Source organism: Leishmania donovani, chromosome 35 (assembly GCF_000227135.1).
Source record: "Leishmania donovani BPK282A1 complete genome, chromosome 35".
Classification (NCBI taxonomy): Eukaryota; Euglenozoa; class Kinetoplastea; order Trypanosomatida; family Trypanosomatidae; genus Leishmania; species Leishmania donovani.
In genome coordinates this window covers 1,858,413-1,874,643 of record NC_018262.1, presented here as the reverse complement: position 1 = coordinate 1,874,643, position 16,231 = coordinate 1,858,413, and the positions used below count along the sequence as shown (strand labels likewise).

At 54.2% G+C, this 16,231-nt stretch overlaps 6 protein-coding genes and 1 pseudogene across 7 annotated transcripts, besides 1 other annotated feature; all 7 read right to left on the bottom strand.

Annotated features, from left to right (window-relative positions):
• Positions 1–1,766: 1,766 nt before the first annotated feature.
• On the bottom strand, positions 1,767–2,213 carry LDBPK_354820 (hypothetical protein, conserved; the record flags this gene model as incomplete). The annotated part of the gene is made up of 1 exon (XM_003865011.1): positions 1,767–2,213. One exon carries the CDS (start codon positions 2,211–2,213, stop codon positions 1,767–1,769), a length of 447 nt encoding a protein of 148 aa, XP_003865059.1.
• A 1,281-nt stretch (positions 2,214–3,494) lies between these two features.
• Positions 3,495–4,544, bottom strand: LDBPK_354810 (glyceraldehyde-3-phosphate dehydrogenase-like protein; the record flags this gene model as incomplete). Its single annotated transcript, XM_003865010.1, has 1 exon — positions 3,495–4,544. One exon carries the CDS (start codon positions 4,542–4,544, stop codon positions 3,495–3,497), a length of 1,050 nt encoding a protein of 349 aa, XP_003865058.1.
• A 751-nt stretch (positions 4,545–5,295) lies between these two features.
• On the bottom strand, positions 5,296–6,021 carry LDBPK_354800 (annotated as a pseudogene; the record flags this gene model as incomplete). Its single annotated transcript has 1 exon — positions 5,296–6,021.
• Positions 5,296–6,021: a sequence feature (contains an internal stop codon; hypothetical protein).
• Positions 6,022–7,766: 1,745 nt separating this feature from the next.
• LDBPK_354790 (glycine cleavage system H protein, putative) lies at positions 7,767–8,090 on the bottom strand (the record flags this gene model as incomplete). The annotated part of the gene is made up of 1 exon (XM_003865008.1): positions 7,767–8,090. One exon carries the CDS (start codon positions 8,088–8,090, stop codon positions 7,767–7,769), a length of 324 nt encoding a protein of 107 aa, XP_003865056.1.
• Positions 8,091–9,172: 1,082 nt separating this feature from the next.
• Positions 9,173–11,347, bottom strand: LDBPK_354780 (hypothetical protein, conserved; the record flags this gene model as incomplete). The annotated part of the gene is made up of 1 exon (XM_003865007.1): positions 9,173–11,347. One exon carries the CDS (start codon positions 11,345–11,347, stop codon positions 9,173–9,175), a length of 2,175 nt encoding a protein of 724 aa, XP_003865055.1.
• Positions 11,348–12,274: 927 nt separating this feature from the next.
• On the bottom strand, positions 12,275–13,717 carry LDBPK_354770 (MCAK-like kinesin, putative; the record flags this gene model as incomplete). Its single annotated transcript, XM_003865006.1, has 1 exon — positions 12,275–13,717. One exon carries the CDS (start codon positions 13,715–13,717, stop codon positions 12,275–12,277), a length of 1,443 nt encoding a protein of 480 aa, XP_003865054.1.
• Positions 13,718–14,636: 919 nt separating this feature from the next.
• LDBPK_354760 (hypothetical protein, conserved) lies at positions 14,637–15,581 on the bottom strand (the record flags this gene model as incomplete). The annotated part of the gene is made up of 1 exon (XM_003865005.1): positions 14,637–15,581. One exon carries the CDS (start codon positions 15,579–15,581, stop codon positions 14,637–14,639), a length of 945 nt encoding a protein of 314 aa, XP_003865053.1.
• Between the last annotated feature and the right edge of the window lie 650 nt (positions 15,582–16,231).

Genomic DNA, 16,231 nt, shown 5'->3' with positions numbered 1-16,231 from the left:
GCAAACGAAAAAAAAAAACGATAAAAGAAGGCGCACTGTTATGTTTAGTTGTTCAAACCGCGAAATGTCTGGGCTCTGATCGGGTGTACAGAGGTCTTCCGTCCTTCCCTGTCCCACTGTGGGTAACGCCGCGCTTCCTTTCCTTTCTATTCTTTTTGGCTTGTTTTTCCGCTGCACCCGGCGTCTGCCTATCCTCAGGAGAGCTGCTCGAACGCAAGCGAGTGTGTACTTAGAGCAGTGCTTCAAGAAGGAGGGCGTGGTGTGCGTGGTAAATCGATGATAATCCTGTGCAAACCAATGAGAGCGTCACACGCCAGTGCACAAGAAAAAGGAAGCGGTGCAGTGAGTGCGTCGTGTACACAACGCACAGAGGAGTGCAAGAAAAGGCCAGCAGCGAAAGGGGATGCGGATGGAGGCATGGGAAAACAGAAACGTGAGGCTTCCTGGCGCCAGCAGCCGAAGGCACACACAGAAAGAGAGAGACAGGCACACAGGCTCAGGGAGCTCGAGGAGCGGCTGAACTGCGCTGCTCCACACCGCTTGCACTTTCTCCCTACGGAAAGCAGTGATAATGTTCACACGCGGCGCCTCCTGCATGATCAAGAATCTCGCAGGAGGGGTGTGCAGTAATGAACTCGTGATAGCTAAGAACGCAACCGGGGCTTCCTCCGCGTTTTCCATGACATCACCGTGCGTCTAAGCTACTCAGCCGCACAGCGACCAAAACGACGGAAGTCCTCTGTCCGTTCACCCACTCTGTTGCCCCTTATTACTGCATTTCTTTGCTCTAGGCACAATCTTGTCAAGATTAAATGAATGCACAAACGAACACGCGAGACGGCTGGTGAGCATGTGTGCGAGCGCGTCCACCCATGCCGAGCTGATTGCATCCAATGCTGTGCAGCACATCAATCCTTCCAGGGGCAGTCTTGAGGAGCACTTACAGGACATCTACCGCATCTCCGCCGCGGGGTTCCCGGAAGCCCCTTAGCATGAAAAGCGCCAAACGGTAAGAGGACAAGATCAGCTGAAACTAGAAGATAGGCACCATTGACTGTGCAGGGGCTCACGCAGATGCACGCATGGACCAAGAGAAAAGTCAGCGACGGTGGAAACAATGAGGAGACGGGAGAGAAGAGCACACGAAACAAAAAAAAAACGCGGAAAACGACGTTGCGGCGGATACGCGAAAGAAAAAATGAGTAAACCTCCTTTTCCTCCATTGCGATGTCCTGCAGCTGCTTTCCTGCCCCCCCCCCTCCCATCCCTCCCATCACTCCCTCCCCTCCTCACCTCACTCATAGACATACAACCTCTGTGGACGCGTTCCGCGGCGCCAGCGCATTCCTTTGCGCCGCCCTCACCATCCATACGCTTCTCTATGTAACGAAAAAAAGGCAGCAATAGTACACAGAGTCGACCGGGGGATGCAGGAACAATGTGCAGGAACAGACAAGCATCGAAGTCGTCGCGAGCTTGCCCACAAGTGCACTCGCAGGACTAAAAGGAAAAGGAGGAGGAAGTGGCTGCATCTAAAGGTGGAAAACACGAAGAAAGACGAAGAGACAGGACTGTAAGCCTCCTTGCCACCTCGTCGACAAAAGAAGGGGAGAACCCAAAATGAAGACAAGAGTACAGAGAAGGTACCAACCACACCCACACACGCCGACAGATATGTCTCTCGACGGCGGTCGAGTGAGCGGCGAAGGTTGATGGTCGATTGACTTGGCACCCCAAGTGAAGTGAGAACCGTCAGATGGCCTCCCTTAAAAGTTGTACTTCTTCATGTAGTAACAGACCACCGCCGCCGTCATCGCCGCAGCCATCTCGTAGCCGGTCTCGGTCACAAAAATCTGGATGGGGCGGTGACACGAGAAGGTGCGGTGGACACGCATCATGCCAATCATCACGGCGACCATGGCAGCCGACTGATACTGGTAGAGCGTCGAGCAATTGCACATGCTAACCATCGTCAGCACAACAAGTGAGCGGAGCAGCGAGCAGGCGAAGGTCATCGCAGAGACCATTATGCCTGGGTAGCGCGTGATAGCGTGCTCGACCCGCCGCACGCCCTTGTCCGCTGCGACATAGTAGCGATCAATTTGGCCCACAATGCAGTCAAACCAGGCCATTGCCAGCATCTGCTGGGCGACGGCGCTCATCAGCAGGTAGATGGGGTCGACCGCATACACAGAATTCATGATGAACTCCATTTTAGCGTTTTCAGAGGTGAGGGCAAGTGTAGAGATACCTCGATGTCGGGTGTTGTTTACTCTGGAGGAGGCGAGGACAGGTGAGTGACAACGAAGGTCCGACGCGCAGGTTACAAGGACAAAAAGACAAAGAGAGATGAGAGATGAGAAATCAGTAGAGCACCGGTGTACAGTGAGGCGCACAAAACTAAAAAAGGACTCGCTGCGTGAATCGGGCGCCTTCTATGGTTCTCTCCTATGCACGTCGATGGTTTTGCGTGTTTGTGTGCGAGGGTTTTTTTGCCTGTGTGTATGCGTCTGCGTGTTGGTGCTGAGTGGCGATCGGATCTCTGCAGCGTGGCACATGTCCAGACGAAATCAATGACAAAAAAAAAGAAAAACGCAAGATGGAAGTGGTGGAGAGGGGGCGCATGTGCTGCTGGGAGTGGAATGCAACGGTGCACACAGGCCACGAGACAGCACCTAGGGGGTGGTAGGTATACACCACAAAGTGGCGCGCTGTCACCGGCAAAGGGTGTAGAGGGACAGGAGTGCCACGAAAGCAAAAACAAACAAAAAAAAAGAAGCAAATGAGAAGGACACACGCCCAAGCACGCACATACCCGGATGTCTATCGAAGGCGAAGCCACTCATCGAGCGTCATCCCACATGAACGAACAGCAAGGGCATGACTCCGTTTTATCTCTCTTCGGTGCCGAAAATGTGCATCGCTCACTCGTCACTACCCACTCACGTAACGCAACGCGTCTAGACTGGGAGCGGCTATTGTCACCTTCTGCATTGGGAAGTCCACATCGGTGCTGTTGTTTGCTTTGGTTCTTTCCATGTTTTAGTGCCAATGTTAGTTTCTGGTCTTGTCGTCCATGCAAGAAGGCGAGCGGAGACGTTGCCTCAGCCCATGCAGGCGCATACGTATATATGTATATGTATACACGTATCTTCGGGAAGTGCCAGGAGGGAAGAGAAAAGGACAAGAAAACAAAGAGAGCTTGTCTACATAGACGGCCTGCGTTCCCCCAGAACGAAGAAAAAAAAAACATAAACCATACAAGTGGAAAAGCACACACACACACACACGAAAGTACAAACGGCGAAGGCAACCGAGAACAGTGCAACAGCGGAGGGTGAAGACGCGTCAGTGGTTCTTCAAGTGGCATACAGATAGAGATGGCCGCGTGCCCACACTGCGCGTGCGACCTAGACGACACAGAAGGCGGAGGGAGATCATGAGATGAAGAAAGTCGCCGAGCTTGCCTTGTATGCATCTGAACGATGTGTTCCTTACGACGACGGTGGCGCGTGAATGCTGTGAGCCTGCTTCACCAATGACAACAGCAGTGCAGCGTAGTAGCACGCTACGTCCACCCACAATACCATTCGATGCACCTTGCCTTCGGTGCTGCTGCTCAACGAAGCCGCGTCGAGTATGACACTTGAGCTGCCAATGCAGTCAACGCTGATCATGGGTCCGTTGGCGATGCATACCTTTGAAAGCGGCTTCGAGCCCGCCGCGGCGTGCGCGAAGGCGCTCGCCACCACATCAGCCGGCGCGGCCTCTTTCGTGTAGACAACGAGGTCGATTGCACACCCTTGCGCCACAGGAACCTGGAAAGCGCTAGCACTCACGTGGCCAGCCAGATGCGGCAGGAGCGCGCCAACTGTTTCAGCGCCGTTGTCGCGACTGGACGCCATCGCACAGCTGGCAAATGGCTGCAGTCGTACTTGCCGCCAGTCGCGCGAGTCGTCCGACTTAGCGCCGATTGGGTGCTGTGGCTGAGGCCCATAGAGGGCTGTGTAACTCACCTGCTCGATCTCCAACACCTTCGCCAGCGCGTCCAGCACTGGAGCTACGACGGCCCCGATGGGCGCTCCTACGGCGCACACGGGCAACGATGCCGCGAGTCTTTCCAAGCCACTTGATGCCATGACTGTGTTCGTATCAGCGCTGGCGGCGGCGATGAAGACGCCCACCGCACCACCTGTCACGTGACCCCAGCTGCGGCTACGTGTGGTGTAGAGGCCTGTGCACTCTAGCACGTACTGCACACCATATTTCTTCCACGTGGATGACTGCGGATCTTGCGCGGCCGACACGTGAATGGCGTGGATGTCGTTCAGTACAATCTGATCCTTCTGCTTGTCCGTCACCCGAATCGGAGGCCCTGTCGGGTTGCGATGCGGATACTCCTGCTCAATCACATATGCAATGTAGGCCGCGCACACGGAGGCATCAACGACTGCCGTGACGGTGAACAACGGATCGGCTAGGGCCGCGAATAAGGTGGACTTTCCGATAGGGCCGAAGCCGTTGATGCCGACAGTGATTGACATGCGGAACAAAAAAGGGGGAACAACAAGCAGTCGTGTGTGTGTGTGTGTGTGTGTGTGTGTGTGTGTGTCCTGCGTCTTCACGACTATGGGCTTACCACATCGAGCTGCGACAAGTCACCGTATGCGTGGAAGTGTGTGCACAGAAGTCACATGATCAAGAACAGTGCGTGCGCCGTCAAGACAGTGATGAGACACAGAGAGAGGGAGAGAGCGGCGCACGCGAGCACGTCAAGGAAAACAACGACGGTGAAAACCAACCGAAGAACGAAAGTGAAGTCGATGAAAGCGAACTCATTGAAACAGTGCCATTCCCGTATGTTGTGCGGGCCAGAGGTGCACAACGCACGCGGCACCCTTACAAGAGCACCGCCGTCATAAGACGATGTCGCCTCTTCTCCATGCGCGCCTTACGTCTGACGTACTCGTTGAATGACGGCAATAGTGTGTCAGTGTTGGTAAATCATCTGCTGCCTAAAAACTATTCCGGCCAAGGAAGCAGTGAGGAAGGGGGGGGGGGCATATAGAATGAAGTGGAGAGAAGAGCAGTCGCGCGGAGAAACGCGGTCGCAGGCGTCACGCCCCCTCGCAAGAAAACTAGCAGAGATGTTTATCAAACTACATTGGGCAACTTTGCGCTCCTTCGGGTACCCGTCCTTCAACCTCATCTTCGTGCGCAAGGTCACGCATCGATTCCGACACTATCGTCAGTGCTCTCAACTGAAGCCTTAGTCAAGCAGCTCGAAACGCATTTCTACACAAAAACAGAGACATACAAGTTCAACTTCGGATTGGCGCACAAGGCAGGTGACGGAATGAAGCTCACCGAGGAGAACAGCAGAACCTCTCCCGGTTCTTTGATGTCATCGAGAGCCGTGAGAAGTGTTTTATGTTCCTCCACCTCGCGCTGTAGCTGCCCGAGCGACTGCCACAGCAGATCTATGCACCTCTGTCGGTGATACCCCAGTACTTCTTTCTGTGCCACAAGCTGCGTCTCCCCCTCGCGTAGTGCGCTTAGCCGCTGTCGTGTGTCTGCATCGCACCCTTGAGCCCTTTGCTTTCTTGCGTCCAGAGCACGCATCTGCTGTACATGAGATGCCTCCTCTAGCCGTGTGCGCTGCTCTAGCTCCCGCCACGCCGCGTCAATTGCAGCGGCCCCCTCTGCCATCGACTCCTGCTTTCGGCGAGACGCCTTAGCGTCCTCGACGGTGCGCTGCTTCAGTGCGGCCTCTGATTCGCGCAGCTGTGTGCGGCGCGTTGCCAACGCGCGCCTGCGCTCTTCTAGAACGTACTGTGCTGCAACATTCCCGTTGCTCAGCTCCAGCAGAGACGCCTCCCGCTGGATCTGCTTTGCTCGAAGTTCCTCGGCTCTGCGGCGGCGCTGCTGGAGCTGCGACCATCTCGATTCCAGATCCACCTCCCATGCAAGGAGCTAATCCGACTCGGAAAGGCGCAGCGGGCGTGGTACTTCCAGCGCCATTGACCGCCGCGTCAACTATCGAGTGAAGATGCAGACGCAAACAGAAAAACGTCCCGCACGATGACAATGGCACGCCTGTGTGCTGCGTGAGGTGAAGAAACGAAGAAGGGGAGAGGGACAGAACCAGCTATCGCACAACAAGCGCACAAGCGCATGCACATTCAGAGGGGTTTTATCAACGCGAACGCTCAGCGAAGAACCACCAGTAGCGGCCTTGCCACAGGCGGCATTCAATAAGGAGACCAGCAGTCGGCAAGACTCGCCATGCGAACGCGTGTCCTCAGACGGCTGCAAGTCCAGTTTGCCCGTTTCCCTCCAAAGAAAGGCAAAAGCCGATCGGAGCTGCATACAAAAATGGTTTTGTTGCAGTCGCAAACGACTTGCAAGAGTGTGAGGTTCAAACAAACGTGTATCGGGAGCCCACGGATGCTTACAAGTAGAGACATTCTTGCGCTTGGGGCAGCGCATGCCGCACCGCCCATGCGCTCTGCCCAGCCTCACCTGAGCATCGCCCAAGTGTCAGCGTCGGGTTCTCCTTTCATCTCATGGAGTCAACAAGAGTTCTTCACGTGGAACTCTACAGCATTCTGAAGAAAGGGGAAGAAAAGGAAAGGAAAGGAAAGGAGGAGGGAGAAAAGGTCCAAGAGAGAAGAGTCGGAGGGAGGGGCGGGGAGAGAGACAGACGAGCGAGAAAGAGAAATGGCCCACACACAAAGAAACCCCACACACCATCGCAGGCAAACACACACACACACACACACATATATATATATATATATAGCGAAAAAAGAAGAGGGAGGAGGCCAGAAGAGCGTGATCACTTTCCCAAACTGAAGCGGGTAGAAGATATAAGAAGAAAGCAAAAAAAAGAGCCCCTCTTGACCCTCAAGTGAATGAGGAGGGCCATATCATACTGTGGCTACTCTTTGTTTCCTCTTTAGCGCTATTTTGACCTGAATGAATTCTTTTTATTTGGCGATAAGTGTAAGAGTAGGTCGCGGTGCGCCTTCGCCGTTATGGGGCAGATTGCAACGTGGATTTCCTGCACTCTTACTTGCCCGTGCATGGGCAGGTGTGATGAGGCGATGAGAAAACGTCAGCCTCGAGCAATGCGGAAAGGGCACGAGGGGGAGAGATGCAAGATGAAATGTACGAATTGCGGTCGACCTCGTCGTGTGAGCGCGGCAGCTGTTACCTGATCGCCCCTTCGCTAAGCGTCTCCAACTTTTATTTTCTCTGTTGCTCCTTGGCGGCATCACCTCCCCCCCCCCTAACCCTCGCGACCCGTTGTGGCTGTCCGTCACTCCACCGGCACTGCTAATCTAGTCGATGCCGCTTACACGGTCGTCTCTTTCGGTTCTGAGTTTCTCTCTCGTACTCCCTACTCTTTCGGTCACCGCAGGCACGGCCCCTCCACAGCTGAGACCGACGCGCTTTGAAAAGCCAAGTCGCCTTCGATTCGTTTTTTTTTTCAAAAAAAAAGTCTGCGGCACTGCTTCTCTTCGTGGATGAAAAGAAGCGGCGTTCGAACGCATGCACGTATACATAGACTCTGCGAAGCACACGTAGGCACACGCTTACGCGCACACATACCCGACTTGGTCGCGTCATTTTTTTCTCTTTTCCGCAGAGCCAAAGAAAAAAAGGTACACACACACACACACACACAAGCGCAAGGTGAGATACACGTAAGGAGAACCGAAAAACTAAAATACTCTCTTGTCGAAACACCTGCGCGCACGTCACTACTCGAGGAACTTCTTGTACGCCGCCTCGTCCATGAGGCCCTTTGGAATCTCAGAGCATTTCACCTTGATCAGCCAGCCCTTCTCCTCAGGAGATTGATTGACGAGGCCCGGCTGGTCTTTCAGGTTCTCGTTCACTGCGGTGATGGTGCCGTCAACCGGGGAGTACACATTGCTCGTGGCCTTCACGCTCTCCACCTCGCCTATGACATCCTTCGCCTTGACAGTATCGCCCACCTGCGGGAGAGAGACGTACACCACGTCACCCAGATTCTCCTGGGCGTAGCTGGAGATTCCAATAGTTATCTCATCCTCGCACTGCATCACCCACTCGTGGCTGTCGGTAAAGTGCTTGGTCGCATAGCAACGCAGGTAGGCGGCAGCAGCGACAGATACAGAAGCGAAAGCCCTCCGCATCGTTGACTGTCGTGTGTAGGGAGAAGTGTTAAATGTTTTTTGGTGTTTTCGTTGAGGAAGAAAAGAGGAGGGGAAAAGGCGAGCTTATTGAAAGGCTCTGGTGGCGATATGATTGAGGGGTTTGGGGCTTTCCTTTATATGGCAAGAAAGATGAACAAAAAAGAGAAGGTGGCTTCTGGGTCGCGTTGAGAGGCACATGAAGCGGATCGCAGGTTTGCGTTGGTGTGTGTGTGTGTGTGTGTGTGTGTGTGCACGAGAACACATGTACGTATGTGTATGCAGGTATGTGTGTATGAGTGTGTGGTGATGGTTGGGCGTAAAACAGGCATGTTATAATGCAAGGACGGAGTAGAGGTCAGCCTAGGTGACGTGAAAACTGTCGCAAGCTTTTCAGTTGAGTCTTGACTACTTGCCAGCGTGTGCGTGCCAAACCGATCTTCACCACGCACTTTTATTTGCTACTATCGTGTACTTGGTGGTGTCCCAGGTACAGGAAAGGGCAGAGAAACGTTTGAGCGTCCCCGAATCCGGCCTTTTCTGCTTGTTTGGTTTCGCTGCAGAGTGCCCATTACCACAACGAAAAGAGCCCACGTTGATTCCTCCGCAATAAAACAAGTATGCATGTCCACAGCTTTTGCCATCTATTCCTTATCCTTGCCTGCACGCGTCTCTTTCCTCTGAGCATCTACGCAAGCGAACAGCAATGCCAACGCCTGCGCTTCATTCCATCACAGTCTCTTCGAGAAGAGTGACTGGAGCGAAGAAGCGGGAGGGCAAGCAGACCGTTCCGCTGGCACTACGTCGATTGAGAGAGTCCAGAGCAGAGACAAGTGCAGAAACAAGAACAGAACAGCAGCGAAGCACAAAAAAGGAAAGTGTGAGGTAAGTGAGGCCGAAAGAAAGCGCAAGCAACCTTTTGGAAATCCGTGGTATAAGCAACGAGAAAAAAACGGTGAATGGTGCAGGAGAACATGCGAACAAAAATGGGCTCACAAATCGCCTTCGTTGTCATCGGCGCTATCTGTTGTAACTGTCTTCGTGGCTTCCTCGGGCTGCTTCGTCAGCTCCGCAACCATACCGCGAAGGTTCTCCAGCCGCGACTCGTACTGGGAGGCAGCGCAGTTGTCTGATGCACCCTCGCCTTCTTCAAGCCACTCCTGCATCGCTGTGGCTTCGTCAATGACACGCTGCACGGCGGCTGCGCCAGCAGCGGCTGTCAACGCAGCGTTATCGGACACACCTTCATTCTTGGCCCAGAAGATGTATGCCTCCAAATTGTTCTTCGCCGTGGCGCGGAGATGCTTCACATGCTCCGCTTGCCAGATCGTCTTCAGCTTGGTTTGCGAAGTTTCCATTTCTTCTGACGTCAGCCCAGTAGGGTTCTTCCACGCAAGCGTCGCAGTCACGTCTGCTGCTCGGATGCGCATCTTGATTACTTTAACAGATTTCTCAACTGACTTCCTTTCGCCAGATGCCTTATCTGTGACATTTTCTGTCACCTTCTGTGTGACCTCCTCGGCGTAGCGCACAACCACCTCCGCATGCTCGACCTGCACAAGGCCAGTTTCGTTCAGCACGATCTGCAGTCGAACCATGTGACTGTTGTTTGCGTGCTCGACGGCAGGCGACAACGCCTTCATATCCGTCAGCGCTTGCTTCACCCCAGTGACGGTGACGCGCACAAATGGCCTGGCGGCGTCATCATCAATGTAAAAATTGAGCGAAAAGTCCTCTGTCCGATTAAACGTTAAGCTCACCGAATCGCCCAGTAGAAAGCCGTCAGCACCAAATAAAGGGCGCCTCACTGCGGGCTTTTCCTTGCTCAACGGAGGTTCTACCTCGAAATCGACTCCGTACGGGATCGTCTCGTCCAGCTTTAGCGACTTTGCACGGTAAAGAGGTGACAGCTTCGCGGCATAGTAGCCTGCACCGATCGCCGCTGCTTCGTCCATGTTCATAGTGCGATCTACATCTCGGCCAATGGCCTCGGAGAGGTCTGCGATGATTTTTGGCGTACGCGAGAGCCCTCCCATCATCTCAAATGAATTGAGGTCTTTGAATGAAATATTCACGACCTTTGTTACACTCGTTGCCAAATCCTTCACACGCTGGAAAAGTGAGGCGCATTCGGCCTCGAAAGTGGCGCGCGTCATGCTGGAGTGATAGTCACGATCCGGGGCAATGCCTTCCACTGTGTAAGGTGTGTTACTGTTCACAGAGAGCGTTTCACGAACCTTGTTTGCAGCGCGGAGAAGCGAGAACTGCGACTTCAGCTGTGCAGAAGTTGTCCCACCCAGCACCGGGCCGATGCTAAGCTTCGCACGCGCCTCGGCTTCGATCACCCGCGCAACACATAAGTCAAACGCACGACCGCCGAGAGAGCGATCCTCGACCACACCGAGTGTCCTAAGCGTTCCAAAGGCACTCGAAAGTGGTGCCTTCTGCGCAGCCGGTAAAAATTCGTAGACGCCGACCTCAGTATGCGTTGAGCCAAGGTCGAAAACCACTACCCTCAGGGTGTTGTTGCCAAAGCCGCGATGCCGCACACCATAGTAAAAGGCGGCAGCAGTTGTGGAATGCATGAGACCCAGAACACTCAGCCCCGAAAGACGAGCCGCATCCAGAATGGCCCGCCGCTCCGCCGGCGACGTGCGAAATGGTATAGTAACGACGACACCTTTTGGATCCACAACATCATCCTTCACAGCAGTGGTTTTGCAGTACGACAGCACCATGGAATAGAGCTCTTCGGCGGTAAACGGGTCCTTGGTGTCGCAGATGCTCACAGTCGCCGAGCCATGGTTGTTGAAACTGACGTGGTATTCGTACTGCAAATCACGGAAAAAGGGAAGGAGGCTTGAGTCCTTTCGAATTCTGACAAGCTGGTTCACCGCGCTCGCAGTGCACAGAGGGAACCGTGCAGCCAGACTCTTCGCCGTGTCGCCAATGTAAAGATCGCTCCGACGAAAACCGATAAAATTGTCCGTTTTCCGTCGCGACTGCTCATTAAGAACGATGTCGACGCCTTTGTCACCATGTGGCCCGGCGACTTTGATGTACTCCGATCCTAAGTCGACACCGATAACGTGAGCCAACGACGCCTGTGCTATGAAAAGGCACGCAAGCACATATGCCAGAAAGGCAACTTTGCACTTTAGCTTCATGCTTGCGACAACAGAAAAGTTCTAGATGGTAAACAAGAGACGGCAATGAAGTCCAGAGATATGCATTGCAGGGTTCGCTACTTGAGAAGTTGTACAAGTGATCAGCGGAAATGTACGTGTGCCCGCCTCGCTTTTTTTTTTCGGCAGGTACGATGATGATTCAATAGCTGAAATAATCGTGCAAGATGAAAGGGTCACGTTCGCCGAGAAAGTGTGAGAAGGCTTGGATGCAAGCAAGCATGAATGCGCAGGAAAGGAGGGAACACAGGCACAGTAAAATCTCCAATAGACAAGTTATTCCATCACAGCACACCAAAGCTGAGTAAGTCCAGGCGCTATTTCCCCCTTTTGTTCCGACCTGCGAGTGAACACATGAGGGTGTTGTCTTACGATCATTTTTTTTTTTCAGAAGCATGGCAGGTAACAAGAAATGGCAGTGGGAGCATACATGAAACCGGAAAGGCGAAACGACCGCTCTGCGGTAGAGGCACAAAACCTAGTGAGCGAGGGCCTTTCTCATACCCAAGAGCATTTTTTCAAAGCAGAAGAGAAGTGAGAAGAAGAGTTCAATTGCTCTTTGATTCTTGGCAGTGAAACTGTGAAAACGAAGGGAATGAAAGAGCATCACCTGAATGTATGGAATCAAACAAAGCGTCAACAAAAAACACAGAAAAAGATGAGCTAGCTCCTCTACAGTTAAAAACTGGACAGACAATGACAGACAAAAAAAACGCCCTCTTGCACCGGTTCTGGCACGCTAAGACGCCAAAAGAAAAAGAGAGGAAGACAGCCAGTAGAAAACGCGCTCTAGTACTTTATAATCATCTAAGCATCTTCCGCATACAAATTGAAAAGGGGAAAAAGATTGTACGAGACACGTGTCCATACCAGAATCGCGAAACGTGAGAGATGAGCAGCCAAAATGTGCTACATAGCGCAGCGTGGTGCTTTAATATGCCGCTTTGCGTCGACCATCTGCTTTCGACCTTTGGTGCGCGCGTCGACAACACGCTTCCACACGGCAGTATAAATAAGTTTTGCCTTTTTCTCGGGTATGTGCGGATGGCTCTCCACGATGCGACGGATGAATTCCGCCTCTGGAATGTGCACGAGAGTCCGCCCGTCACCCTCCGGTAAAATGTACTCCGGCTCAGTGATGTTTCCATGTGACACTTTTACAAGAAAGTCGAGGGCCTGCTCGCGCGTGTAGTTGTTTGGGTCGTTCGGATCGGGTGCGAGGACTTTGGATGGTGGCGTCACAGCAAGCATCGATGCGTACCGCAGTGTGTTAATAGTATGCCGTGAATCTCGAAGCAGTGGCGAGACACAGGCGATCATAACTGTCTTCGTTGGGCGACGCACGGCGATCTCAAAGCAGTCGCGCAAAAGAAGCGTAAGTGGCGAGCGCCTATACGGGATGTGCAGGTGCTGCGTACTCGAAGACGCAAGAGCGCGGGACCGAATGCAATCCTTAAGTGTCATGAGGGAGGTGTTGATGAATTTGGTCTCTGCTTGGCGAGTTTTGTCATGAGTTGCGCTGTCGGCGGTGTTTTCACTACCAGCAAGATCCACGATGAATAAATCGCCAGGCTTCGCCCACTTCGTCTCCTTCGAAACAATGGAGATTCGAGCGATCATGTGAGAACGCGAAGACGTTTCGTTCCTCTCTGTTGACCGCGTTGTTCGCTGTGAGGCAGCTTCCTCAAAAGCGGCGAGAAGCATTTCGGCACTCGAGCACTCAAAGGCCTCTGTCCCCAGGAGCTTAAGCTCACCTGAGACATCCTCCACAACCTGAACATCCGTGCCAGTGAGCAGGTCGATGTTCTTGAGTGCTTGTATTTCAAGAACAGTGAGAAGGATATCATGAGTGGCGAAAGCAGGCGCGAGATCCAGGGCGACAAGGCGAAAAATACCAGAGGTTGTATAGGTTTTTCCGCTTCCTGTCTGCCCGTAACAGAGCACGCACGTAGATGCGCCGTTAACGGAGAGAGAGACCAATGGGGCGCATGACTCTAGGTAAACTCGCTCTGTATCGTCACGGGCTCCCACGAACACGCCGTCAAGAGTGACAACGCACGGATCAATCGTACACTCGCCAGAAAGTGATATTTTTGGCGTCATCACGACGAGATCTCTGTTTTCATCGACTTTCTGAACAATGCTCTGATTGTTTGGATCTTCCATATCATGTGCGACGATCGGGCGAGCGCGCACAAAAATGCGCGAATCCTGATAAGTGAAGAGCTCACCAGGATCCATCGCAGGACGGAGCTTTTGCTCCACTTGGGCTGGAATTTTGGACATGTTCAAGATGTGCTGAAACTCACCCGCCCTCGCCCCGAGCTCGGTCACTAACGGAATGCTGGGCATGGCTTCAGTTTTGTCAAGAGTTTCCTCAGTTAGGTCTAGATAAGGATAGCGGTGCAGCTGAGTAAGTAATGGGATGCAGTGCTTTGGAATCGCTTAACACCCACTGTAAGCAGGACGTTTGCAGAAGAGCGTGTGTGGAGAGAAGGGAAAAACGGAGCAGAGAATAGAGAAAACATCGGTGGTTAGAAACACAGTTTCTGCGTACGACTGGCACTTGCCAATGTACAAAAAGTTGTCCATCATGATGCTTGGAGGTGCTTTTACGTTTTTAGGACTGCGTTTAGCCGTTGCGCGAATGAGATCGGCCTTCGGCAGATCATCCCGGTTACACCTAGCTTCGTGCATACAAAAAACGCATTTTTGTGCGCGACACATTTGTGTTGACGCGTTTCGGTCGGCTGGCGGCGATGCTCTTCCGCGAAGGCGAGGCGCTGGCCCTGGGCTTGGCTGCCTTTCCCTACGGCCAGCTCTGCTTCGCCTGGGCGGCGTCGCTGAGAGGGGGGGTCCGCCCACGGGGTGGTTCTCGCGTCGCGCAAAAGCCCCTTTTCACGGGTGTCGTGGGGGGGGGGCAGGGAGGTGGCCGCCTTTGGGCTGGGGCCACGCCAGGGGGAGGGGGGGGGGTTTGGGGGGTGATGGTTGGGGGCGGGCGGAGGGGGGGGGGTCGAGGCTTTGGCGCGCGGGCCGAAGGGAAAGGAGAGCATTCGGGGTTGATTTGCGCGTGGCCCCTTTGGTTTCACCTTTCTCCGCGTTCTTCGCTGGCAGGCGGTGCGTGATTTCACCGTGGTACATCGTCTAGGAAAAGCAAACCAGCAAAAAGAAAAAGAAACGATCCGACGTTGGCTTGGTGAAGGGGAAAAGGAAGACGCGCCGCTTTTTTTTACATCAGGCTGCGCCACCTGTGCCCCACGTGCCGCCAAGTTCACATGCAGGACTCGTACGTGGGAACCATGTACTTGATGTTGATGTACGCGTCGGGGCCGCCGTAGCGCTCTAGCAGGTACAGGGTGTCGTTGATGAGACTGCTGAGGTCGTGGCTTTTGCGCTGCCCGTAGTCCATGCGATCGCCCATACTCTTGGTGCGGTTCTTAAACATGTTGAACACCGGCAACAGTTGCCTGTAGTATGGCACAAGCGCTTCGCCAATGTGATCGCTACTCACTACTAGCTTCTGGATCACGTGAAAGACCTTGCGCAGCACGTCGGGGTGACGACTGTTCAGTGCCGTCTTGAGCGGCACGATGAGCTGCGGCACCGTCGGCAGGATCTTGGCGCCGCCGCCCTCAAGGAGGTCCATGCTGCCCTGGTACGCCACAAAGCTGAAGGGCTCCTCCAGCTCGCGCAGGCCATCGAAGAAGATGGGCAGATAGTGGTGGTAGTCCAGCTTTGACACGTCCACCTTCCAGAGAAGCGAGCGCTTCGCGCCGTGCTGAATGGACAGTGGCAAGTCGCTGCGCTCGTAGTGGTGACGAAAGTCTGTTGGTGGCATGCGCTGCTTCGAGTAGGCGCCAGCTTTGCCAGGGCCGGCCGGGTCGCCGAAGCGCCCGTTGCTTAGGGACGTGTCCGCACCGCCGGTGCCTTTGAAGGTGCTCACCGTCAACCCGCCCGTGCCTGTGTGGCCGATGAGAATGTCAGCTTGCGCTGCCTTCGGCGCAGCCGCAGCGGCCGGTTGCCCGGCGGCGGCTTTGTTCTTGGCCATCAAAACGCTGACGCTGGTACTCACAGTTGCCTTTGCCGCATCGCGCCCCCGCGGGTTCCAATTTTTCGGGAACGGCCCAAACGGACCGTCGCTCAACGGCGGCAGTACATTACGATCCTTTCGGAGCTTCTCCCGCTCCGACTGCGAAAACGTCTTGCAGAGGGGCATGGGTCGGACACTACTTTGTACGTATGCTTAGATGTGCGTGTGTGCTTCGCGCTCTTGATGGACGCGTTGCTTTGACTTTCACCGCTAACGAAAAACAGTTGCGCTGTGTCGTTCGAGCTCTACGCTAAAATGAGCCGTCGCACCTGGCCGCACAACCCCCCCACCACACACACACACACACGCATACATAGCCGAAGCTCCACAACAAGAGAGGAAGAGAGAAGGTACGTGAGTAGCGCACAGTCAACGAAAAGCTTCCTGCGCGTGTGTGTAGCTCCGTCGCACATACAGCGTGAAAGACTGCTCTTACACACAGCACACTATGCACATTTTCGCTGTGGGCCGAGGACCAAAGCCACTGGATCCACGAAGTACAGCAGCGCTAGAGCGCAGTGGTTAGCGAGTAAACGGCAGGAGGGATGAAGAAGTTTTCCACATCCCCGTGCGTCAACGTGCCCATTCTCTGCCATACACGAGCCAAACTCCACTCCGCGTCACCGCCGGCCGGCCACAGGCCTCACCGAGTCCTGCGACGCAGCGCGGCACACACGCTTTGCGGCAACGCGCCGACTCAGCCATCCGAGAGCACGGCCCCCCTGCCTCAAGCTCTACCGACCTCCTCCCGCCCCCCCCCCGCTGCCTCGCAGGCC